Consider the following 21,880-nt stretch of genomic DNA (forward strand, 5'->3'; position numbering starts at 1 on the left):
AAGAATGCTTATTAAAATTAGTGTCAATTGGTTATCAAAGTCAGGTGTTGACTGCCTTATAACTTTGAAATATTCTGTAATGAAAATTTAACAACACAGCTTACCTATTTGATTTTTCCTTTTGAAGGAATTAGCTGAACAACTTAAAGCCCAACTTAAAGAGGCAAATAAATTTAAAGAAACCATAGCACAGATATCAGCACAAAGATCCAGAATAAGGGTAAGTAATGAAAGCTTGTTTGAATGTATATTACTTTGTTTAATGTTATTATACGACAGCAGTGGGATTGTAATTCTAGGTGTCTATATGTAAATTTCACTAGCATTTCCTGGTGAAAGCCTCATCCTCAGGCCAAGGAAATCTTTTATTCTAAATTTTGTGGCTTGATGATGTTCTTAAATTTTTTTTCCTACAGTAGAATAAAAGAATTGAATTAGATATTCATTTCAGATAAGACAAATGATTTTGTCTATGGTTTGTTTGTCTATTTATTATTGAATGGAACAGATAAAAATGCTTACCTATTTAGAACTTTCATTTGGATGATTTTTGCTAGCTATAAAGCTGTTTTATAGATAAAGAATTGATAGGACTAAAGCATATTGAGATTTGTTTATAAGAATATCCATAGAAAATGTTTGTAATTAAACATTTGCTTTCAGTGTTTGTAAAGTCAAAAATTGTGGATTGAACAGTGTTTGTTGGGAATAATGTAAAACTCTGGAGCACTTACGAAATGGAAAGCATTTATAAATCCTTTCTATTTGTAGCAGAAAATGTGTTTGCGTTTTTGGAGAAAAAATAGTAAATTACATGGATGTTAAGACTGGTTTGCCTAACTTCACTTTTAACTTCATGAGATAAGTGCTCTCTACTCTGTAACTCTTGTCTAGGACTCACAATTGTAGATCAGCTGGCATTAAATTCAATACAGATCCACCTGCTTCTCCTTCCCAACCACTGGGATTAAAAATGTTTGCCACTTTGCAATACCAGGCTTTTTTTTCCTTCATAGAACAGACCTCTCTGTTGTAAGTGAATAAAATGAGTTGGTTTAGGTCTTCTATACTGGCAACATCATGAAAATGAAAGTAACAAAGTGACACCCAAGGGAAGGAAGTGGTTTAATTTTGAGAGTGTATCAATCAGTTTGAGGCCCTGGTTTGTTAATTCCATTTACCAAGCATTTATTGAGGACTCTGTTATTTTACAGTGTTCCAGGTCTTCTATATATTTAAAATGTTTGCCTTTTCTTGGCCTGAAAAGGCCAAGACAGAAAATCACAAATAGTATAATGGTTGCTTTCTTGACTCGTAATAATAGCAATGTGAATATTCTTAAAATTACTTGGGAACTGATGGTTGGCTGTGATTACATTCTTGTTTTCCTTGTTGAACAAGAAGGTAACTATTTCTGTGAAATGGAAATAAAATGCAAATTTACCAGAATTGTGAAGAGCTAGAAAAGAAAAGAAGTACAGGGCCAGAATTTGAAGGCCTTACAGATTCTTGGGCTTTCCATGTTTAGTTTAATTCCTCTTGTTTTCTGTGCAGAATTAAGGTTGTTTATAGATATATAAAATGTGTGTGTGTGTGTGTGTGTGTGTGTGTGTGTGTGTGTTGTGTTCATGCTGAACTGATAGTGTCATAAAATGTGATTGACTTTATGAAAAAACTAAAGAATATAGGAAATGGGGCTAGAGAGCTGTCTTGGTGGTAGAACTGTAAGTTTAGTTTCAGTCTGCACATGGAAGTGTAACTCCACTTCCATGGGATCTGTATCACTCTTCTAGTCTCTTCTGAGACAAACTTCACATGTGGTACACATGTATGCAGACTAAACATTTATGCATGTAAAAATATAAGAATATACAAAATGTCTCAATTTTTATGTTGAATTGAATCAACATAAAATTCCTGTGTGCTGACTTCAAAGATCTATGAATGTTCAGGTTTTAGATCTTTTATTGCATTAATAACATATTTCACCCAGGTCATTCTGAGCATCACCCTGGTCTAGGAAATCTATAAATCTTGGAATCACCAGCATATGACAGGTAGCTCTGTCACATTCTGGCATTTATTTATTTATTTATTTATTTACTTATTTACTTATTTATTTATTTATTCATTCGTTCATTCACTTATTTTAGTTTTCAAGACAGGGCTTCTCTGTAGCTTTTGGAGCCTGTCCTGGAACTAGCTCTTGTAGACCAGGCTGGCCTCGAAATCACAAAGATCCGCCTGTCTCTGCCTCCCAAGTGCTGGGATTAAAGGCGTGGGAGCATAGACAATAGATGTACACAGCCTCTGCTGGCAGCAGATAACAAACGTGGCCCTCAGATTACAGCAGGAATTATATGCCTCAATTTGGTCTCTGGAGGTAACATAGACCACAGACTTCAATATGGCCTTCTGTGGCAATGCCACCATCTTTGTTCTTTCCTTTATCATCCTTCAATGTATTTGGATGAAACTGTTTGAACTGGGCCTTTAACACAAGCTTGGAATCTTAACGCTGTGGGAGGAGGGGGTGGGATATGGCAAGTTCAAGGTCAGTGTGAAATACAGAGTGAGTTCAAAGCCACTTTGGATAATTTAGTAAGACTGTATCTCAGAATCTTTTTAAAAAAGGAAATATCAGGGTTAGAATATAACTCATTGGTTGGCTGCTTACCTAGTATTATGCATGAGGCCTTAGATTCAACCGCATTGTGCCCAGTTAAAAATGGTTAACAGAATCATTTGAAGATTGCCTCATTAATTGAATTATAAAAATGCTAAAATGAACTTTGGGTTTCTCCCCCTCTTGTTTTTCATTTATGGTTAATTTACAATGAGTGTTAAAAATCCAAGAGGCTTAAAATGACCCATAGGTCTTTCTGAAATCTAGAATCTTTTCTGTAATTTGTTGTTGTTAAGTGTGGACATTTAGCATTATAAGTATTTTAAATATTAACTAAACCTTTTCTTAGCATGAAGATGAAGAAGTGATCCTTACCAGAACAGATGAGTCTGGAAGAGTGTGGCCTGTGAACACCCCTGGAGGAACCCTGGATTTGAAAGCAAAAAGAAGAAAGAGACAAGGCGTATGTGTAGCATATGCTTTCACTTATAAATTCACAATTGTCTTTTTCTCTTTGGAGTTCATTTTGCATTAGACTTGTATTTTCTTTTGAAATGAAAATATTGAAAAATAATAAATTTTCACTTTTATACTTAGTTGTACCTTTTTACATTTTATAGATGCTAGACAATTCAACCATGGTTTTGGAGTGACTGAACATGGAAGGCTTACTGCAACTTTAAATTTAGTTTACAGTTTTGACATTGTATTCAGTTTCTTTTGCATATTTACCATATTGCACATAGAAAAGCTTGACCTCCTAGACCTGGTGTCATTGTAAACACCTAGTTTGAGGCCTAATGTTAGGGTCTTCACATACAGTAATGTCTTAATTACATAGGGGGTGTGAGCTTTTAAACACTGTATTTTCTTTTCTATCTTCCATCTCTGATACGTAATTTTTAGCACTACCTTGAGTATGGAAAGGTGGTAAAAACAACACCTCCATTTTCTATAAATTAGGTTTTTTTTAAAAAATTGAAGATCATGATAACTGAATATAAAAATTTTTGTTTGCTTTGGAATTTTTGGCAACTATTGGTTGTTTGCCTGTTGAGTGCCTATCCTACTTTAGATACTAATTAATTCCTTGAATACTGAGAGATGAGATTGATACTCCTAATATAATGGGGAAGCTGGAGAGATATGGTGAAAAATAAATGAACAATTAAAATGGCAGATCTGTTTAGGGATCCATAACCACAATATCAGATGTCATGAAAGCCTTTTTAAGTTGCATACTACTGAACAACCTAAACAAGTGATTAAAGTCAGAGACAGATTCATTCAGGCCTGGGATTTGCATTTTTGAGTTTAGGCCAAATATTAAGTATATGGAGCCAGGGAAATCATATCAAATGAGGTTCAGGTTACTGAAAAAAATAATAGCAATGTTAGAATAAATGATGGGACATTGTTTTTAGGCATTGCAAAGAAGTTAGAGGATGGGTTCTATTTGAATACTAACATGAGTGGTTGGACTAGGGAGAAAGTAAATCGCACTTTGTGATTCACATGTGGATAAGGAAACAACTGAGGAAAACCCAGGGCTGAATTATATGGCCTCAGAATATCAGTTTTGTTTTTGATAAAGCTGTTTATAGAATAATTAGTGGTTAGAAATGCATAATTTATAGGTCTGACAATCAGAACAATCTGTTAGGTTGGTGGCCTGGCTAACAGAAATGTATTCTTCTAGTACTGGAGAATGAGGATTCCAAATTTGAGTTTACAGTGATGCTTTCTCATTTATTCTAACGTAGTAGAGAGCAGACACAGAGCAGGTGCTCTCATATCTTTATAGGATACTAATCTTACTCATGAGGGCTACATCTTACCTCTCTAAAGTTCTGACTCCTTGTAACACATGAGTCAGTGGAGGGTTACAACCATTAGACCCAGAGTAGTAGATGTTTACCTCTTTTTTTTGTTGTTGTTGTTTTTGTTTTTTAATTCTTATTTCCTGCCTGAATAATGGCAGTCTTTCTTCTACCATGTAAGGAGTTTTAGGTGTAAGGGAGAGTAGGAGAGATAGAGCAGGAGAAAGGGGGTAGGGCAGTTGTAATTATGGAGAGCAGGAGAGATAGGGACAGGACAGTTGTAATCTTTGGCCAAACTTGGCAGTCAGCTAATGATTGCTCCCTCCTGGGAAGAAAGACAAAAAAAGGAAGAAGTACTTTCTTTTGGACTTTCTTTCATGTGGAAGGGACAGTTGTGATATGTGTTGGGATTTTTTTTAACACTTATTACCAGATTTATGGATAACCCATTCAGAACATCTGCTGAGACTTTATTATGTTTTCTTTGCTTTAGGTTTCAACCCATGAGGATAAAGAAAGGATCCGATACTTTCCTGATGATGATCATCTGAGTCTCAAGGATTTAGTAAAAAATGAGAAGATGGGGACAGATATTGATCAAAACAGACTTTTCATGAGAATGACATCTAAGGTAAGATAGAGTGCTAGCAAACCTTTGCATTGTGAGAACCTGATTCGTAACTAACAGTGGTGTACATGTTAAAAAGTCTAATCTTATATTAATTAACTAATATATTTCATTATATTGAACTTTTTATATGGTATATTAGGAAAATATTAAGGCAAATATTGCATGTGATTTTACCCAATATTTTAATTGTAATTTTTTCCATAAAATATATTCTGATAAAAGTTCCCCTGCCTCATCTTCTAGATCATTACCCACCTGCCCATCCATTCAGCTCCATAATCTCTCTCTTTTTCTCTCTAAAAAATAAACAGACAAGCCAGAGTAAAATAAACAAAAGGAAATAAAGATGCATGAGAAACATGCCCACCCCTACACAAACACACCCACACTCCATGAAACACAAAATCAAAAACTGTGATATACAAGCAAAGACCAGTAAGGTTAAAAAGTGCCCCAAATAAAGCATTATGAGACAAAAAGTCATTTGTTACATATTGTCCATCTAATACTGGGTATGGGGCTTCCATTAAGTGTGGTTTGTATACCGAGTAAGACTCCACACTTGAAGATAACTTTTGGGTTAGGGTTGGGGGCTCATGTCCACTTCTCCTCTTAGTGCTGGAACCTTGTATGGTTTTTATCTGTTCAGACTCTATAGGCAGAGGCTGCCTGTTCATTTCTCAAAAACTCAGACTGGAATAATCAATCACACAGAAACTGTACTAATTACTACACTTCTTGGCCAATAGCTTAGGCAAATTCCTGGCTAATTCTTATATCTTAAATTAATCCATTTCTCTTCATCTGTGTATCACCTTGTGGCTATGACTTACTAGGTAAAGTTCTGGCATCTGTCTCCTTTGGCAGCCAAATGGCATCTCCCTCCCTCTCTCCCTCTCCCTCTCCTTCTCCCTCTCCCTCTCCCTCTCCCTCTCCCTCCCTCCCTCTCTCTCTTTCTCTCTCTCCCCTCTCTCTCTCTCTCTCTCTCTCTCTCTCTCTCTCTCTCTCTCTCTCTCTCTCTCTCTCTGTCTCTCTCTCTCTCTCCTCTCTCCTCCCCCCGCCCCAGCCTGGCTATATTCTGCCCTGTCCTAGGCCCAAAGCAGCTTCTTTTTTTTTTAATCAGTGGTATTCACTGCATACTGAGGGTAATCCCACATCATCTCCCCTTTTCTGTCTAAATAAAAAGGAAGGTTTTAACTTTAACACAGTAAAGTTACATAAAGCAAAATAGGTACCAACCAAGAATTATAGTTACAATATTTATATCTACTTTATCTTTTATCATAACTAAGGAAAACTATAATTATAACTCTCTATTCTTCAACTCTATCAAAGACCCCAGAAGGATATAATATTACCTAACTTAACAGGAAGTGTATTGTAAGCAACTTCCAAAATCCTAGAATTGACAAAGACATCTTGCTGCCTGGACAAGTTTACCCGAAGTTTTTCTGTACTTTTGGGGCATCCATCTTCAGCCTATAGGCCCATAGAATTGGGCAGATGTTTCTGTGAAGCAAGAAATTTTAAAGACAGTTCTGCCTATATTGGCAGTTTATCAGTCACTTTCATCTGTGTCCTGCAGAATATCTGGCAGGCTCTTTCGTGAAGGAGGAACCCTGAAGGACTGTCTCATCTTCTTTAGGCAACTTCAGCAGTCATTTTTCTGCGGGTCCTGCATGTCCAGTTTATACAATATACCATCAAGCAGTCCAGGCAAGAGCTGTTTCTTTCCCAAATGGCTAGCAAATTTCATAAGGAGCCTTTTGAATACCCATTACCCTCCTGAAGTAGATTGGTGTTGCCTGTAACAGATGTGTCTCATTGTCACGTAAAGTCCTAATTTCTTAAACATTTAAATGCCATATTCTGTTAATTTTTGAAAGGTTTGAAAAATACCTATTCATCTGAAATATATCTCTATACATCTAGAAAACCTAACATGACTACAAGCTTAATTATTATAGATGTGTATTAGCTTATATTTCTTAATTATATATCACATTTTTAAATGAGCTGTACAAATACAATACCTTAATCAAAGAGCAGAAATATACATATAACAAAATTGACCTAAAATTTGTATCAATAAACCAAGATCCATAACAAGGCAAAGTATTCATCTCTATATTATATCCCCTTAAAATGAAAACAAACATTTATAAACAGTATTTTGGAATTTGGATGTAGTTCTCTCCAAACTGCTTCCTGATTTGTGTTGGAGAAATAATTTTGGGGGTTATAGAGACCTTTTAGGGCGTCTTGTTCCATCAAACCATTTAGTATGGAAGGAATTCACAGGTTCTCATCCTCTGTGCAAACAAAAACAGAACTTCTTTTCCAAAGCAACATATCCTTAGACCCAAATTTTGAAGTCAAGATACCTTTAAAATAACTGTTGGTTTATCTTAGCAGCCTGTACAATGCAATGTCTCTCTATACTTAGCTCCTTCACAGCCAAAAAATTCAAAGAAAACACAATAATATACATAATCCAGATTCTCTGTATATTTTCCATCTTTACGTGGCATTTTTTCCTTTACTCCTTTAATCTGTGACTGTCTGTACTCTGTCTCTTTAAAGACTGTTTTTTTAAACCACTTCCTTTTATAGCTGTCTATTAATAGTTTTTCTTCTCTCTGCTAAGCCTATATACATTTATCTAACAATGTGACCCATTTAGAGGTCTTTTCATCTAAATTTGTCCTTATCTGTGCATATCTGTAATTTTTTTTTGACCAGGAGCACTTTTTTTTTAAATATGCTAAATGGGTGTGGCTAGGACTAAGGTTGCTTTGCCTTTTGGCTCTGCCCAGTTTAACATGGTGGAGGCATGTTCACTGCCTCTGAGAGCCATGCTCTACACCCTAGCTCCAGGGTTACAGTGGGTCTATTTCACCATTAAGCAACTAGTAGCATGCTGCTCACAAACCTCGTTTAAGTGCTTGGCCTCCTTAAATAGTGTTTATGATGCCAGCATGAACTAGGAAACCATCATTTCTTATACTAAGTCAGTAAGCCTTCTGTTAATGGAGCTGTGGTGCCCCTGCTCGCCACCAACAAACAGAGCCTATCTGAAAAAAATGTTGTTACGAAGAAGCTTTGCTTGGCTCCTGTTTTTGCGGATCTAAAAACCATTCAAAAATAAATCTTAGACTTCACATGAAAATTCTTGCCTCATTCTGGCTGCCATTTTGTAGGTTGAGGCTGCTCGTTCATTTCCTGGCTGTTCAGACCTGAATAATCACATAGAAACTGTATTAATTACACCACAGCTTGGCCAATACCTTAGGCATATTCTTGACTAACTCTTATATCTTAAATTAACCCATTTCTCTTAATTTCTGTGTTTTGCCATGTGGCTGTGGCTTACGGAGGTAAACTTTGGAGGTCTATCTCCTTTGGCAGCTACATGGCTTTTTCTTGACTCCACCCATTCTGTCTATATATCTCTTCCAGCCTGGCTATATTCTACGCTGCCCTAGGCCCAAAGTAGCTTCTTTTTTTTCATTGATTTATTTTCATTTTTTAATTGAGCTCTACATTATTCTCTGCTCCCCTCCCTGCCGCTCCCCTCTCCACTTTAATCCTCCCCCAAGGTCCCCGCGCGCCCAATTTACTCAGGAGATCTTGTCTTTTTTTACTTTCTACTTCCCTTGTAGATTAGATCTATGTATGTCTCTCTTAGTGTCCTCATTGTAGTCTAAGTTCTCTGGGATTGTGGTTTGTAGGCTGGCTTTCTTTGCTTTATATTTAAAAACCACCTATGAGTGAGTATATGTGATAATTGTCTTTCTGTCTCTGGGTTACCTCACTGAAAATAATGTTTTCTAGTTCCATCCATTTTCCTGCAGTATTCAAGCTGTTGTTATTTTTTTCTGCTGTGTAGTACTCCATTGTGTAAATGTACCACATTTTCCTTCTCCTATCTTCGGTCGAGGGGCATTTAGGTTGTCTCCAGGTTCTGGCTATGACAAATAAAGCTGCTATGAACATAGTTGAGCACATGTCCTTGTGGCACGATTGAGCATCCTTTGGATATATACCCCAAAGTGGTATTACTGGGTCTTAGGAAGGTTGTTTCCTAATTTTCTGAGAAATCGCCACAATAACATCAAAAGAAGTTGTACCAGCTTGCATTCCCACCAGCAATGCAGAAGTGTTCCCTTTTCCCCACAGCCTCTCCAGCATAAGTTGTCATCAGTGTTTTTGATCCTGGCCATTTTTACAGGAATCTCAGAGTTGTTTTGATTTGCATTTGTCTGATGACTAAGGATGTCGAACATTTTCTTAAGTGTCTTTCAGCCATTTTAGATTTCTCTGTTGAGAGTTCTCTGTTTAGTCTGTACTCCAATTTTTTTTATTGGATTACGTGATCTTTTGATGTCCAGTTTTTTGAGTTCTTTGTATATTTTGGAGATCAGACCGCTGTTTGATGTGGGGTTAGTGAAGATCTTTTCCCATTCTATAGGCTGTTGTTTTGTGTTGTTGACTGTGTCCTTTGCTTTACAGAAGCTTTTCAGTTTCTCAATGTCTGTGCTGCGGGAGTTATATTTAGGAAGTGGTTCCCTGTGCCAAAGCATTCAAGTGTACTTCCCACTTTCTCTTCTGTAAGGTTCAGTATGGCTGGCTTTATGTTGAAGTCTTTGATCCATTTGGACTTGAGTTTTAGGCATGGTGATAGATATGGGTCTATTTTCATTCTTCTACATGTTGATATCTAGTTATCCCAGCAACACTTGTTAAATATGCTTTCTTTTTTCCATTTGATATTTTTTGCTTCTTTAAAGATCAGGTTTTAAAGATGTATGGATTGATATCTGGGTCTTCTATTCAGTTCCATTGGGCCTCCTGTCCTTATGCCAATACCAGGCTGTTTTCAGTACTGTAGCACTGTAGTAGAGTTTGAAGTCAGGGATTGTGATGCCTCCAGAAGTACTTTTATTGTACAGGATTGTTTTGGCTATCCTGGGGTTTCTGCTTTTCTATATGAAGTTGGGTACCATTCTTTCAAATTCTTTGAAAAATTTTACTGGGATTTTGATGGGCATTGTGTTGAATCTATAGATTGCTTTTGGTAAGATTGCCATTTTTACTATGTTAATTCTGCCTACCTAAGAGCATGGGAGAACTTTCTACTTTCTGGTGTCTTCAGAGATTTAAAGTCTTTGTCATACAACTCTTCCACTTGTTTGGCTAGAGTTACTCTGAGATATTTTATGCTATTTGTGGCTATTGTAAAGGTTGTTGATTCTCTGATTTCTTCCTCAGCCCTTTTATCATCTGTGTACAGGAGGGCTACTGATTTTTTTTTTTTTTTTTGAGTTAATCTTGTATCCTGCTACATTGCTGAAAGTGTTTATGAGTTGTAGAAGTGTTTGGTAGAATTTTTGAGATCAATTATGTAAATTATCCTACAGCAAACAGTGAGCGTTTGAATTCTCCTTTTCCGATTTGTAGCCCCTTGATCTCCCTTTGGTGTCTTAGGACCTCAAGAACTTTATCAAATAGATATGGAGAGAGTGGACAACCTTGTCTTGTACCTGATTTCAGTGGAATAGCTGGTGGTTTCTCTCCATTTAGTTTGATGCTGGCTGTGGGCTTGCTGTATATTGCCTTAATTATGTTTATGTATGTTCCTTGTATTCCTGCTCTCTTCAAGACGTTTATCATGAAGGGATATTGTATTTTGTCAAAAGCTTTTTTGGTATCTAATGAGAAGATTATGTGGTTTTTATTTTTCACCTTGTTTATATGGTGGATTACGTTGACAGATTTTGTATGTTGAACCATCCCTGCATCTGTGGAATGAAGCCGACTTGATGATGGTTCTGATGTGTTCTTGGATTCGATTTGCTCATATTTTATTTAGTATTTTGGCATCAATGTTCATGAGTGAGATTGGTCTGTAATTTTCTTTCTTAATAATGTCTTTCAGTGGTTACGGTATCAGGGTAATTGTAGCCTCATAAAAAGTTTGGCAATGTTCCTTCTGTTTCTGTTGTGTCAAATATTTTGAGGTGTATTGGTCTTAGTTCTTCTTTGAAAGTCTTGAAGAATTCTGAGCTGAAACCATCTGGTCCTGGGCTTTTTTTTGTTTGGGAGAATTTGATGACTGTTTCTATTTCTTCAGCAGTTATAGGTCTTGCTTATCTGGTCTTGATTTAATTTTGGTAAGTGATATTTCTCCAGAAAGTTGTCCATTTCCTTTAAGTTTTCCAATTTTGTGAAGTACAGATTTTCGAAATATGACCTGATGATTCTCTGTATTTCCTTCGTGTCTGTTATTATGTCCCTCTTTTCATTTCTGATTTTGTTAATTTGGATATTCTCTCACTGCCTTTTGGTTAGTTTGGATAAAGATTTGTCTCTTTTGTTGACTTTCTCAAAGAATCAGCTTTTTGTCTCATTAATTCCTTATATTGTTATCTTCATTTCTATTTTGTTGATTTCAGCTCTCACTTTGAATATTTCCTGCCATCTAGTTCTCTTATGTGAGTTTGCTTCTTTTTGTTCTAAGTTGTTAGATGTTCTGTTAATTCACTAGTGTGGGATTTCTGCAGTTTTTTATGTGAGTGTTTAGTGCTATGAACTTTACTCTTAACACTGCTTTCATTGTGTCCCATAAATTTGGCATGTTGTGTGGTCATTTTCATTGAAGTTTAGACCCATTGATGATTCAGGTGAGCATTGTTTAATTCCATGTGTTTGTGGGTTTTCTGGAATAGTATTGCTGCTGACTTTTAGTTTTATACCATGGTGATCTAAAAAGGAACATTGGGTTATTCCAATTTTTTTATATTTGTTGAGGTTTGTTTTGTTACCAAGTATGTGGTCAGTTTTTGAGAAGGTTCCATGAGGTGTTGAAAAGAAGATATATTCTTTTCTGTTTGGATGGAATATTCTATAGATATCTGTTAAGTCCATTTAAGTCATAACATCTCTTAGTTCTCTTATTTCTCTGTTCAATGTCTGATTGACCTGTCCAGTGGTGAGAGAAGAGTATTGAAGACTTCCTCTCAGTGTGTGGGTTTAATATATGATTTAAGCTTTAGAAGTGTTTCTTTGACATATGAGGGTGCCCTTGTATTTGGGGCATAGATATTCAGTATTGAAATTTCCTCTTGATGGATTTTTCCTGTGACTAATATGAAATGTCCTTCTTTGTCTCTTTTGACTGATTTTGCTTGAACTCTATTTTGTTAGATAGTAGGATAGATACACCCACTTGTTCTTCTTAGGTCATATGATTGGTATATTTTTTTCCCAACCCCTTACTTTGAGATTCAGTTTTCCCTCTAGCATTTTATGTAGGCTGGATTGTGGCTAGGTTTTGGTGAAATCTAGATTTGTCATGGAATATCTTGTTTTGTCCTTCTATGGTGATCGACATTTTTGCTGGGTATAGTACTATGGGCTGGCATCCATGATTTCTTTCTTTCATTTTTTTTTTTTTTTTGGTTACCAATTTTTTTTTTTTTATTAAAGATTCCATCTCCTTCCCTTCCTCCTCCCCCTTCCCTCCCCTCCCTTCCACCCATACCCCCACTCCACCCCTCTCCAAGACAAAGAGCCATCAGGGTTCCCTTCACTATGTTAAGTCCAGGTCTTCCCAGCTCCCCCCTAAGTCCAGGAAGGTGAGCAACCAAACTGACAAGGCTTCACAGTGCGCCCGTCCATGCTGTAGAGTTCACGTTCATTGCCGTTGTCTTGGTTTCTCATTCCTCCTCCACTGACAGCCACATTCAGAGAGTCGGTTGGTCCCCTGTTCCATCAGTCCCATTCCAACTGGAGTTGGTGGTCTCCCGTTAGATCTGTCCCACCGTCTCAATGGGTAAACACACTCCTCATGGTCCTGACTTCCTTGCTCATGATCTCCCTCCTTTTGCTCCTCATCAGGACCTTGGGAGCTCAGTCCGGTGCTCCTATGTGGGGCTCTGTCATTTTCTCCATCCAATGCCAGGTGAAGGTTCTATGGTGATATGCAAGATATTCATGAGTATGGCAATAGGATCTGTACATTTCTGGTACCCTCTCCTCAGCTGCCCAAGTACCTAGCTGGGGGCGTCTTCCTGGACACCTGGGAACCCCTCTAGAGTCAAGTCTCTGCCAACCCCTAGAATGGCTCCCTTAAGTAAGATATATAATTCCTTGTTCCCATATCCACCCTTCCTATATTCCCACCATCCTATTCCCCCAGGCTCTTCCCATCCTCCACTTCACACTTTTCTCTCCCCATCCCCCCTGCCAACATCCCACCCCACCTCTATATTCCCGATTTTTGTCCGGCAGTCTTGTCTACTTCCAGTATCCAGGAGGATAACTATATGTTTTTCTTTGGGTTTACCTTCTTATATAGCTTCTCCAGGATTTTTTACGAATTATAGGCTCGATGTCCTTTATTTATGGCTAGAACCCAATTATGAGTGAGTATATCCCATGTTCATCTTTTTGGGCCTGGGTTACCTCACTCAGGATGGTGTTTTCTATTTCCCTCCATTTGCATGCAAAATTCAAGATGTCATTGTTTTTTACCGCCGAGTAGTACTCTAATATGTATATATTCCACACTTTCTTCATCCATTCTTCCACTGAAGGGCATCTAGGTTGTTTCCAGGTTCTGGCTATTACAAATAATGCTGCTATAAACATAGTTGAACAAATGCTTTTGTAATATGATTGGGCATCTCTTGGGTAAATTCCCAAGAGTGGGATTGCTGGGTCCTGGGGTAGATTGATCCCAAATTTCCTGAGAACCTCCACACTGCGTTCCAAAGCAGTTGCACAAGCCGGGCGGTGGTTGGCGCACGCCTTTAATCCCAGCACTCAGGAGGCAGAGGCAGGGGATCTATGAGTTCGAGGTCAGCCTGGTCTACAAGAGCTAGTTCCAGGACAGACTACTAGAAACTATGGGGAAACCCTGTCTCCAAAAAACCAAAAAACCAAAAAACCAAAAAACCATAGCGGTTTGCACAAGTTTGCATTCCCACAGCAATGGATGAGTGTACCCCTTACTCCACATCCTCTCCAGCAAAGGCTATCATTGGTGTTTTGGATTTTAGCCATTTCTGACAGGGTGTAAGATGGTATCTCAACGTTGTTTTGATTTGCATTTCCCTGATTGCTAAAAAAGGTTGAGCATGCCCTTGTCTTTTGGCCATTCGAACTTCTTCTGTTGAGAATTCTCTGTTCAGTTCAGTGCCCCATTTTTAATTGGGTTAATTAGCATTTTAAAGTCTAGTCTCTTGAGTTCCTCATATATTTTGGAGATCAGGCCTTTGTCTGTGCTGGGTTGGTGAAGATCTTTCCCAGTCAGTAGACTGCCTTTGTGTCTCAGTGACAGTGTCCTTTGCTTTACAGAAGCTGCTCAGCTTCAGAAGGTCCCATTTATTCAATGTTGCCCTTAATGTCTGTGCAGCTGGGGTTATGCGTAGGAAGCGGTCTCCTGTGTCCAAATGTTGTAGAGTACTTCCCACTTTCTCCTCTAACAGGTTCAGTGTGTTCAGATTGATATTGAGGACTTTAATCCATTTGGACTTGAGTTTTGTGCATGGTGATAGACACGGATCTACTTTCATTCTTCCACAGGTTGACATCCAGTTATGCCAGCACCATTTGTTGAAGATGCTTTCTTTCTTCCATTGTGTGCTTTTAGCTCCTTTATCAAAAATCAGGTGTTCATAGGTTTGTGGGTTAAGATCTGGGTCTTCTATTCGATTCCATTGGTCGACTTCTCTGATTTTATGCCAATACCAAGCTGTTTTCAATACTTTAGCTCTGTAATAGAGTTTGAAGTCAGGGATGGTAATGCCTCCAGAAGTTCTTTATTGTGTAAGATGTGTTGGCTATCCTGGGTTTCTTGTTCTTCCATATAAAGTTGATTATTGTCTTCTCAAGATCTGTGAAGAATTTGATGGGATCTTTAAGGGGATTGCATTAATCTATAGATTGCCTTTGGTAGTATTGCCATTTTTACTATGTTGATCCTCCCAATCCAAGAGCAAGGGAGATCCTTCCATTTTCTGGTATCCTCTTCAATTTCTTTCTTCAAAGACTTAAAGTTCTTGTCAAATAGGTCTTTCACTTCCTTGGTTAGAGTTACCCCAAGATATTTTATGCTATTTGTGGCTATCGTGAAAGGTGACGCTTCTCTGATTTCTTTCTCTGCTTCCTTATCCTTTTTATATAGGAGGGCGACTGATTTTTTTGGAGTTGAACTTGTAACCTGCCACGATACTAAAGGAGTTTATCAGCTGTAGGAGTTCTTTGGTGGAGTTTTTCGGGTCGCTTATGTACACTATCATATCATCTGCAAATAACGAAAGTTTAACTTCTTCCTTTCCAATTCGAATCCCCTTGATCCCCTTGTTTTGTCTTATTGCTATTGCTAGAACTTCAAGCACTATATTGAAGAGATAAGGAGAGAGTGGACAGCCTTGTCTCGTTCCTGAATTTAGTGGGATGGCCTTGAGTTTCTCTCCATTTAATTTGATGTTAACTGTCGGCTTGCTGTAAATAGCAATATATTTAGGAATGACCCCTGTATCCCTAATCTCTCCAAGACCTTTATCATAAATGGGTGCTGAACTTTGTCAAATGCTTTTTCTGCATCTAATGAGATGAACATATGGTTTTTATCCTTCAGTTTATTTATATGATGGATTACATTGATAGATTTTCGTATGTTGAACCAGCCCTGCATCTCTGGGATGAAGCCTACTAGATCATAGTGGATAATTTTTCTAATGTGTTCTTGGATTCTGTTTGCCAGTATTTTATTGAGAATTTTTGCATCGATGTTCATGAGTGAGATTGGCCTGTAATTCTCTTTCTTGGTTAAGTCTTTGTGTGGTTTAGGTATCAGGGTAATTGTAGCTTCATAAAAGGAATTTGGCAATGAATGTTCTGTTTCTATATTATGAAATACCTTAAGGAGTATAGGTATTAGGTCTTCTTGGAAGTTCTGGTAGAATTCTGCATTGAATCCATCAGGTCCTGGGCTCTTTTTGGCAGAGAGGTTTCTGATAACAGTTTCCAATTCTTCACGACTAACAGGACTATTTAGAGCATTTACCTGGTCCTGGTTTAACTTTGGTATATGGTACTTATCTAAAAAAGTGTCCATTTCTTTTCCATTTTCCAAGTTTGTGGCATACAGGCTTTTGTAGTAAGATCTAATGATTCTCTGAATTTCCTCTGTGTCTGTGGTTATGTCCCCTTTTCATTTCTGATCTTATTAATTTGTGTGTTCTCCCTCTGCCGTTTGATTAGTTTGGCTAGGGGTTTCTCAATCTTGTTGATTTTCTCCAAGAACCAGCTTTTTGTTTCATTGATTCTTTGGATTGTTTTCTGTGTTTCTATTTTGTTGATTTCTGCCCTCAGTTTGATAATTTCCAGTCTTCTACTCCTCCTAGGTGAGTCTGCTTCTTTCTTTTCTAAAGCTTTCAGGTGTGCTGTTAAGTCTCCAATGTGTGCTTTCTCCGTTTTTTTTAAATGGGCACTTAGTGCTATGAATTTTCCTCTTAGCACTGCTTTCATAGTGTCCCATAAGTTTGAGTATGTTGTGTCTTTATTTTCATTAAATTCAAGAAAGACTTTAATTTCATTCTTTATTCCTTCCTTGACCCAGCTGTGGTTCAGTAGTTGACTGTTCAGTTTCCATGAGTTTGTAGGCTTTCTGGGGGTAGTACTGTTGTTGAATTCTAATTTTAATCCATGGTGATCCGATAAGATGCAGGTGGTTACTAATATGTTTTTGTAACTGTGGAAGTTTGCTTTGTTACCGAGTATGTGGTCAATTTTCCAAAATTTCAATGAGCCACAGAGAAGAAGGTATATTCTTTCCTGTTTGGGTAGAATGTTCTATAGATGTCTGTTAAGTCGATTTGGTTCATTACCTCTATTAAGTCTCTTAATTCTCTGTTAGGTTTCTGTCGAATTGACCTGTCCATTGGTGAAAGAGGAGTGTTGAAGTCTCCCACTATCAGTGTGTTTGGTTTGATGGCTGCCTTGAGTTCTAGTAATGTTTCTTTTATATAAGTGGGTGCTTTTGTATTAGGGGCATAGATATTCAGGATTGAGACTTCATTCTGATAGATTTTTCCTGTAATGAGTATAAAGTGTCCCTTTCCATCTCTTCTGATTGATTTTAGTTTGAAGTCAACTTTGTTAGAAATTAGTATGGCCACACCGGCTTGTTTCTTAGGTCCATTTGCTTGATAAACCTTTTCCCAACCCTTTACTCTGAGTAGATGTCTGTCTTTGTGGTTGAGGTGTGTTTCTTGTAAACAGCAGAATGTTGGATCCTGTTTTCGTATCCAATCTCTTAGCCTGTGCCTTTTTATAGGTCAATTGAGTCCATTAATATTAAGTGATATTAATGACCAGTGGATGTTAACTCCGGTTGTCATTTTTTATTTGGTTGTAGAGATTGTGTGTTTCCTTTCTTTGAGATGTGCTGGTGAAGGGTCGCTAGATGTCTGAGTTATTTTGGGCAATGCTGGACTCCTTTGATTGTGAATTTCCTTCTATTACTTTCTGTAAGGCTGGATTTGTGGCTACGTATTGTTTAAATTTGTTTTTATCCTGGAATATTTTGTTTTCTCCATTTATAGTGAATGAAAGCTTGGCTGGGTATAGTGATCCGGGCTTGCATCCATTGTCTCTTAGTTTCTGCAAAACATCTATCCAGGACCATCTGGCTTTCATGGTTTCCATAGAGAAGTCAGGTGTTAGTCTGATAGGTTTACCTTTATATGTTACTTGACCTTTTTCCTTTGCAGCTCTTAATATTCTTTCTTTATTCTGTATGTTTTGTGTTTTGATTATAATATGGCGAGGGGATTTTTTTTTTTTTGATCCAGTCTATTTGGTGTTCTGTAAGCTTCTTGAACCTTAATAGGAATATCATTTTTTAGGTTTGGGAAGTTTTCTTCTATAATTTTATTAAATATATTTTCTGGACCTTTGAGATGTATTTCTTCTCCTTCTTCTATGCCTATTATTCTTAGGTTTGGTCTTTTTATTGTGTCCCAGATTTCCTGAATGTTTTGTGATGAGAATTTTTGGATTTGCTGTTTTCTTTGATCAGTGCATTTATTTTCTCTATGGTATCTTCCAGAATCTGAGATTCTTTCTTCTATCTCTTGTATTCTGTTGGTTATGCTTGTTTCTGTAGTCTCTGTTCGTTTACATAGATTTTCCAAATCCAGCTGGCCCTCGGGTTGTGTTTTCTTCCTTGCCTCCATTTCAGTTTTCAAGTCTTGCACTGTTTCCATTATCTGTTTGATTGTTTTTTCTTGGTTTCCTAGGATATCATTTACGGATTTACTCAATTCTTCAAACTTTTTGTTATTCTTCTCGTCCATTTCCTTAGGGGAGTTTTTCACCTCCTGTTTAAGGGACTCTATTACTTTCATAAAGTCAATTTTTTCTACTTCTTCTTGATTAGTGTGTTCAAGTCCTCCTGTTATAAGTTCGCTGGGTTCTGGTGCTTTCATGTTGTTTTTCAAATTGTTAGAGGAATTCTTGCATTGGCGCCTGCCCATTTGTTCCTCTGAATAATCCCCTTTGGGTCTTCTTTTAGAAGTTCAATTCACCCCAATGAATTAAATTCACTCACTCCAATGAATGATGGATCCTCTGGCAGACTGTCAGGTCTCCTTGCAGGCCAAGCAGCTCACTGACAAAGGGCCTACCTTGCTGCAGGCAGGCTAATGAAGGAGGGGACCTCCCACCAGCCTGGGTGCACTTAATTCCAGGTCCCTGGCGCCCAAACAGGCTGAGCTGTGGATTTTGTGGCCCCAAAGAAGGGAGGATAAGGCGGGGAGAGGGGGTTCTGGGTGCAAGCTGGGAAGGGACAGGAAGAGAGAGGCAGTATCCAGGGAGAATAACCCCTGCAGGAAGAACAGGAAGTGTGTGGGTGGCGGAGGAGTTGGGGAATGTCGGTGGTCCCTTGAAGCTGCTGTGGTTCAGGCACTCCCTACTCACTTACCCCAATGAATGATGGATCCTCTGGCAGACTGTCAGGTCCCCTTGCAGGCCAAGCAGCTCTCTGACAAAGGGCCTACCTTGCCACAGGCAGGCTAATGAAGGAGGGGACCTCCCACCGGCCTGGGTGCACTCAATTCCAGGTCCCCGGTGCCCAAACAGGTTGAGCTGTGGGATTTTGTGGCCCCAAAGAAGGGAGGATGAGGCGGGGGAGTGGCGGTTCTGGGTGTAAGCTGGGAAGGGACAGGAAGAGAGAGGCAGTATCCAGGGAGAATAACCCCTGCAGGAAGAGCAGCCATCCATGATTTCTTAATGTCTGTATAATGCTTGACCATGACCTTCTGGCTTTCATTGTCCCCAATGAGAAGTCAGGTGTAATTCTGATAGGTCTGCCTTTATATGTTACTTGGCCGTTTTCCTTTGCATCTCTTAATATTCTTTATTTACTCCATATGTTTAGTGTTTTGATTATTATGTGGCAAGAGGACTTTTTTGGATCCAGTCTATTTCATGTTCTGTAAGCTTCTTGTATCTTCATGGGCATATCTTTCTTTAGGTAGGGAAAGTTTTCTTCTATGATTTTGTTAAATAAATTTTCTGTGCCTTTGAGTTGAACTTCTCTTCTATATTTATTATTCTATTATTATTCTATTATTATTCATGGATTTTTGGGTAAAGCTTTTGTTAGATTTAATGTTTTCTTTAACTGATGAGTTAATAGAGTTCCTCTATTGTATCTTCTGTGCATGAAAGTCTCTCTTCCATTTCTTGTATTCTGCTGTTCCTGCTTGTGTTTACGGTTCCTGATCTTTTTCTCATGATTTCTGTTTCTATAATGCCTTCGGCTTGTGTTTTCTTTATTGTTTCTATTTCAGTTTTCAAGTCCTGGATAGTTTCTTTTATATGTTTTATTTCTTTTTCTTGGTTTTCTTTAAGTGATTTGCTGATATCTTCCAATTTTTCTTTGCCTTTTCCACAATTTCTTTAAGGGAATTTCTTATTTAATCTTGACGAATTTCAAACATTCTCTTGAAGTTATTTTTTAGGTTATTTTCTTCTGGTTGTTTAGGTCTTGCTGTTGTAGGGTCTTTAGGTTTTACTGGTGTTGTGTTCCTCTTTGTGGTGTAGCATGTGATCTTACCTTTTCTACTCATCTTTTCCTCTAATAGGTATGGTAGGGGCTGTCTGAGATTCTGTTGAATAGTCTTCTAGGTGCCAGTGAATCCAAAGCTCAGATGGTTTTCCTCATGGTAGTCAGTGTCATAGTTCTAGTTACCCTGTTGGTTACTCCTGTTCCTGTGCTTTGTTCTGCTCCCTTGGAGTTTGCTGTCTCAGGTGTACTTTGGCCTAGGTTGCTGTCTTTGATCTTTTTCTATAAATCCTGGTCTGGATCCCCTCCTACAAATGTCCGTGGCTTAGAGTTGGACCTGTTTTGGTGCAGATCACTGACTCTGGATCTGGTGGTTGGCTCAATCCTGATCCGCCAGGTTCTGGGACTGGATTGGCTCCCAGAAATGGACTTGCTCCTGGCTTCTGCTCCTGGTGGAGCTCGTTTCCTCAGGCCCTGTCTGTCCTAGGTGGCTTGTCCAGTCCCACTCCTGTGTAATTTGTTGCCCAAGGTGGAATTCTTGCATCAGGGCAGCTATGGCCTAGGTTACTGGCTTTGACTTCTATCTGTAAATCCTGGTCTGGATTCCCTCCTGCAGAAGTCCCTGGGTTGGAGTTGGACCTAGAAAGGTTTCTGGTTCCGGTCTACTGCCTTGGAAGTCCCAGGCTCGGGTGTGCCTGGACCCACTTTTGGCACAAGTATTGCTCCTTTCTTGTTTCTTGTGTTAATGGAGATGTTAATTTTCTGGCGCTACTAAGGAAGATGGAAACAGTGCCAATCCTTTATTCTTGTAACCAGTTTTTACATATGGGGGTATGAGATGAAAACTCATTTTTGTTTGATAATGACAATAGGAAAGTAGTGAGTAAAGCAATGCTTTCAATTTGGAGACAAAACTAAGGATACTTGGGTTGCTGTGGATTAAACATATGAGCCACCATGCCTGACTACAATTGTTTCTTCTTTTAAGGATTTTCTGTATTCTTTTTTTTTAAAACATACTGTAAATTGCAGGCTAGAGCAGAAATCTGCTGGGGGTTCCCTAGGAGTGATGCTGAGGCTGAGGAAAAGTTAGATTAAGAGAAATGAAGACAGAAACATAGAATAGACTGGGAGCAGTGAAGATCAATTCCAAACAGCTCCCAGTTTAGTTACTTCTTGCCATCTTTTTGGTGATATTCTTTGCCTTTTTACTAGAGTTTTTAGATATGATAGATAGCGTGAGAGCACTCCATTTTTTTACGTAGCCACCTAGTGCTGTGAACTAGCCTTTGAGAAAACTCTTAATTGTGTCCCAGAATTTAGGGTATATTGTGTTTTTATTTTTACTCTATTCTAGGAAGTCTTTAATTTCTTTCTTTCTTTTTCTCTTGACCCATTTTTCATTCTGTAGAGAATTGTTCATTTTCCATGAGTTAGTAAGATTTCTGTTGTTTTTGTTCTTGACACCCAACTTTAATCCATGGTGGCCTTAATAGGACTCAAGGTGTTATCTTGCATCTATTGAAACTTTTATTCTTACTGAGTATGTGATTAATTTTGGAGAAAGTTCCATGAGGTACTGAGAAAATTTCTCTCTCTCTCTCTCTCTCTCTCTCTCTCTCTCTCTCTCTCTCTCTCTCTCTTTCTCTGTGTGTGTGTGTGTGTGTGTGTGTGTGTGTGTGTTTGGGTGAACTGTTCTGTATGTATCTTTAGGTTCTTTTGGT

The 21,880-nt window shown here is 38.2% G+C and overlaps 1 protein-coding gene across 1 annotated transcript in view; it reads left to right on the forward strand.

The window, feature by feature from the left end:
* Cwf19l2 (CWF19 like cell cycle control factor 2) overlaps positions 1-21,880 on the forward strand; it is a 111,884-nt gene that overhangs the window by 31,715 nt on the left and 58,289 nt on the right. Inside the window, exons 10-12 of the mRNA XM_038324071.1 lie at positions 128-220; positions 2,976-3,089; positions 4,940-5,077. Of these exons, the coding sequence (XP_038179999.1) occupies positions 128-220; positions 2,976-3,089; positions 4,940-5,077 (345 nt within the window). The remainder of the gene's footprint in view (positions 1-127; positions 221-2,975; positions 3,090-4,939; positions 5,078-21,880) is intronic.

The sequence above is a fragment of the Arvicola amphibius genome, chromosome 3, assembly GCF_903992535.2.
Source record: "Arvicola amphibius chromosome 3, mArvAmp1.2, whole genome shotgun sequence".
Lineage (NCBI taxonomy): Eukaryota > Metazoa > Chordata > Mammalia > Rodentia > Cricetidae > Arvicola > Arvicola amphibius.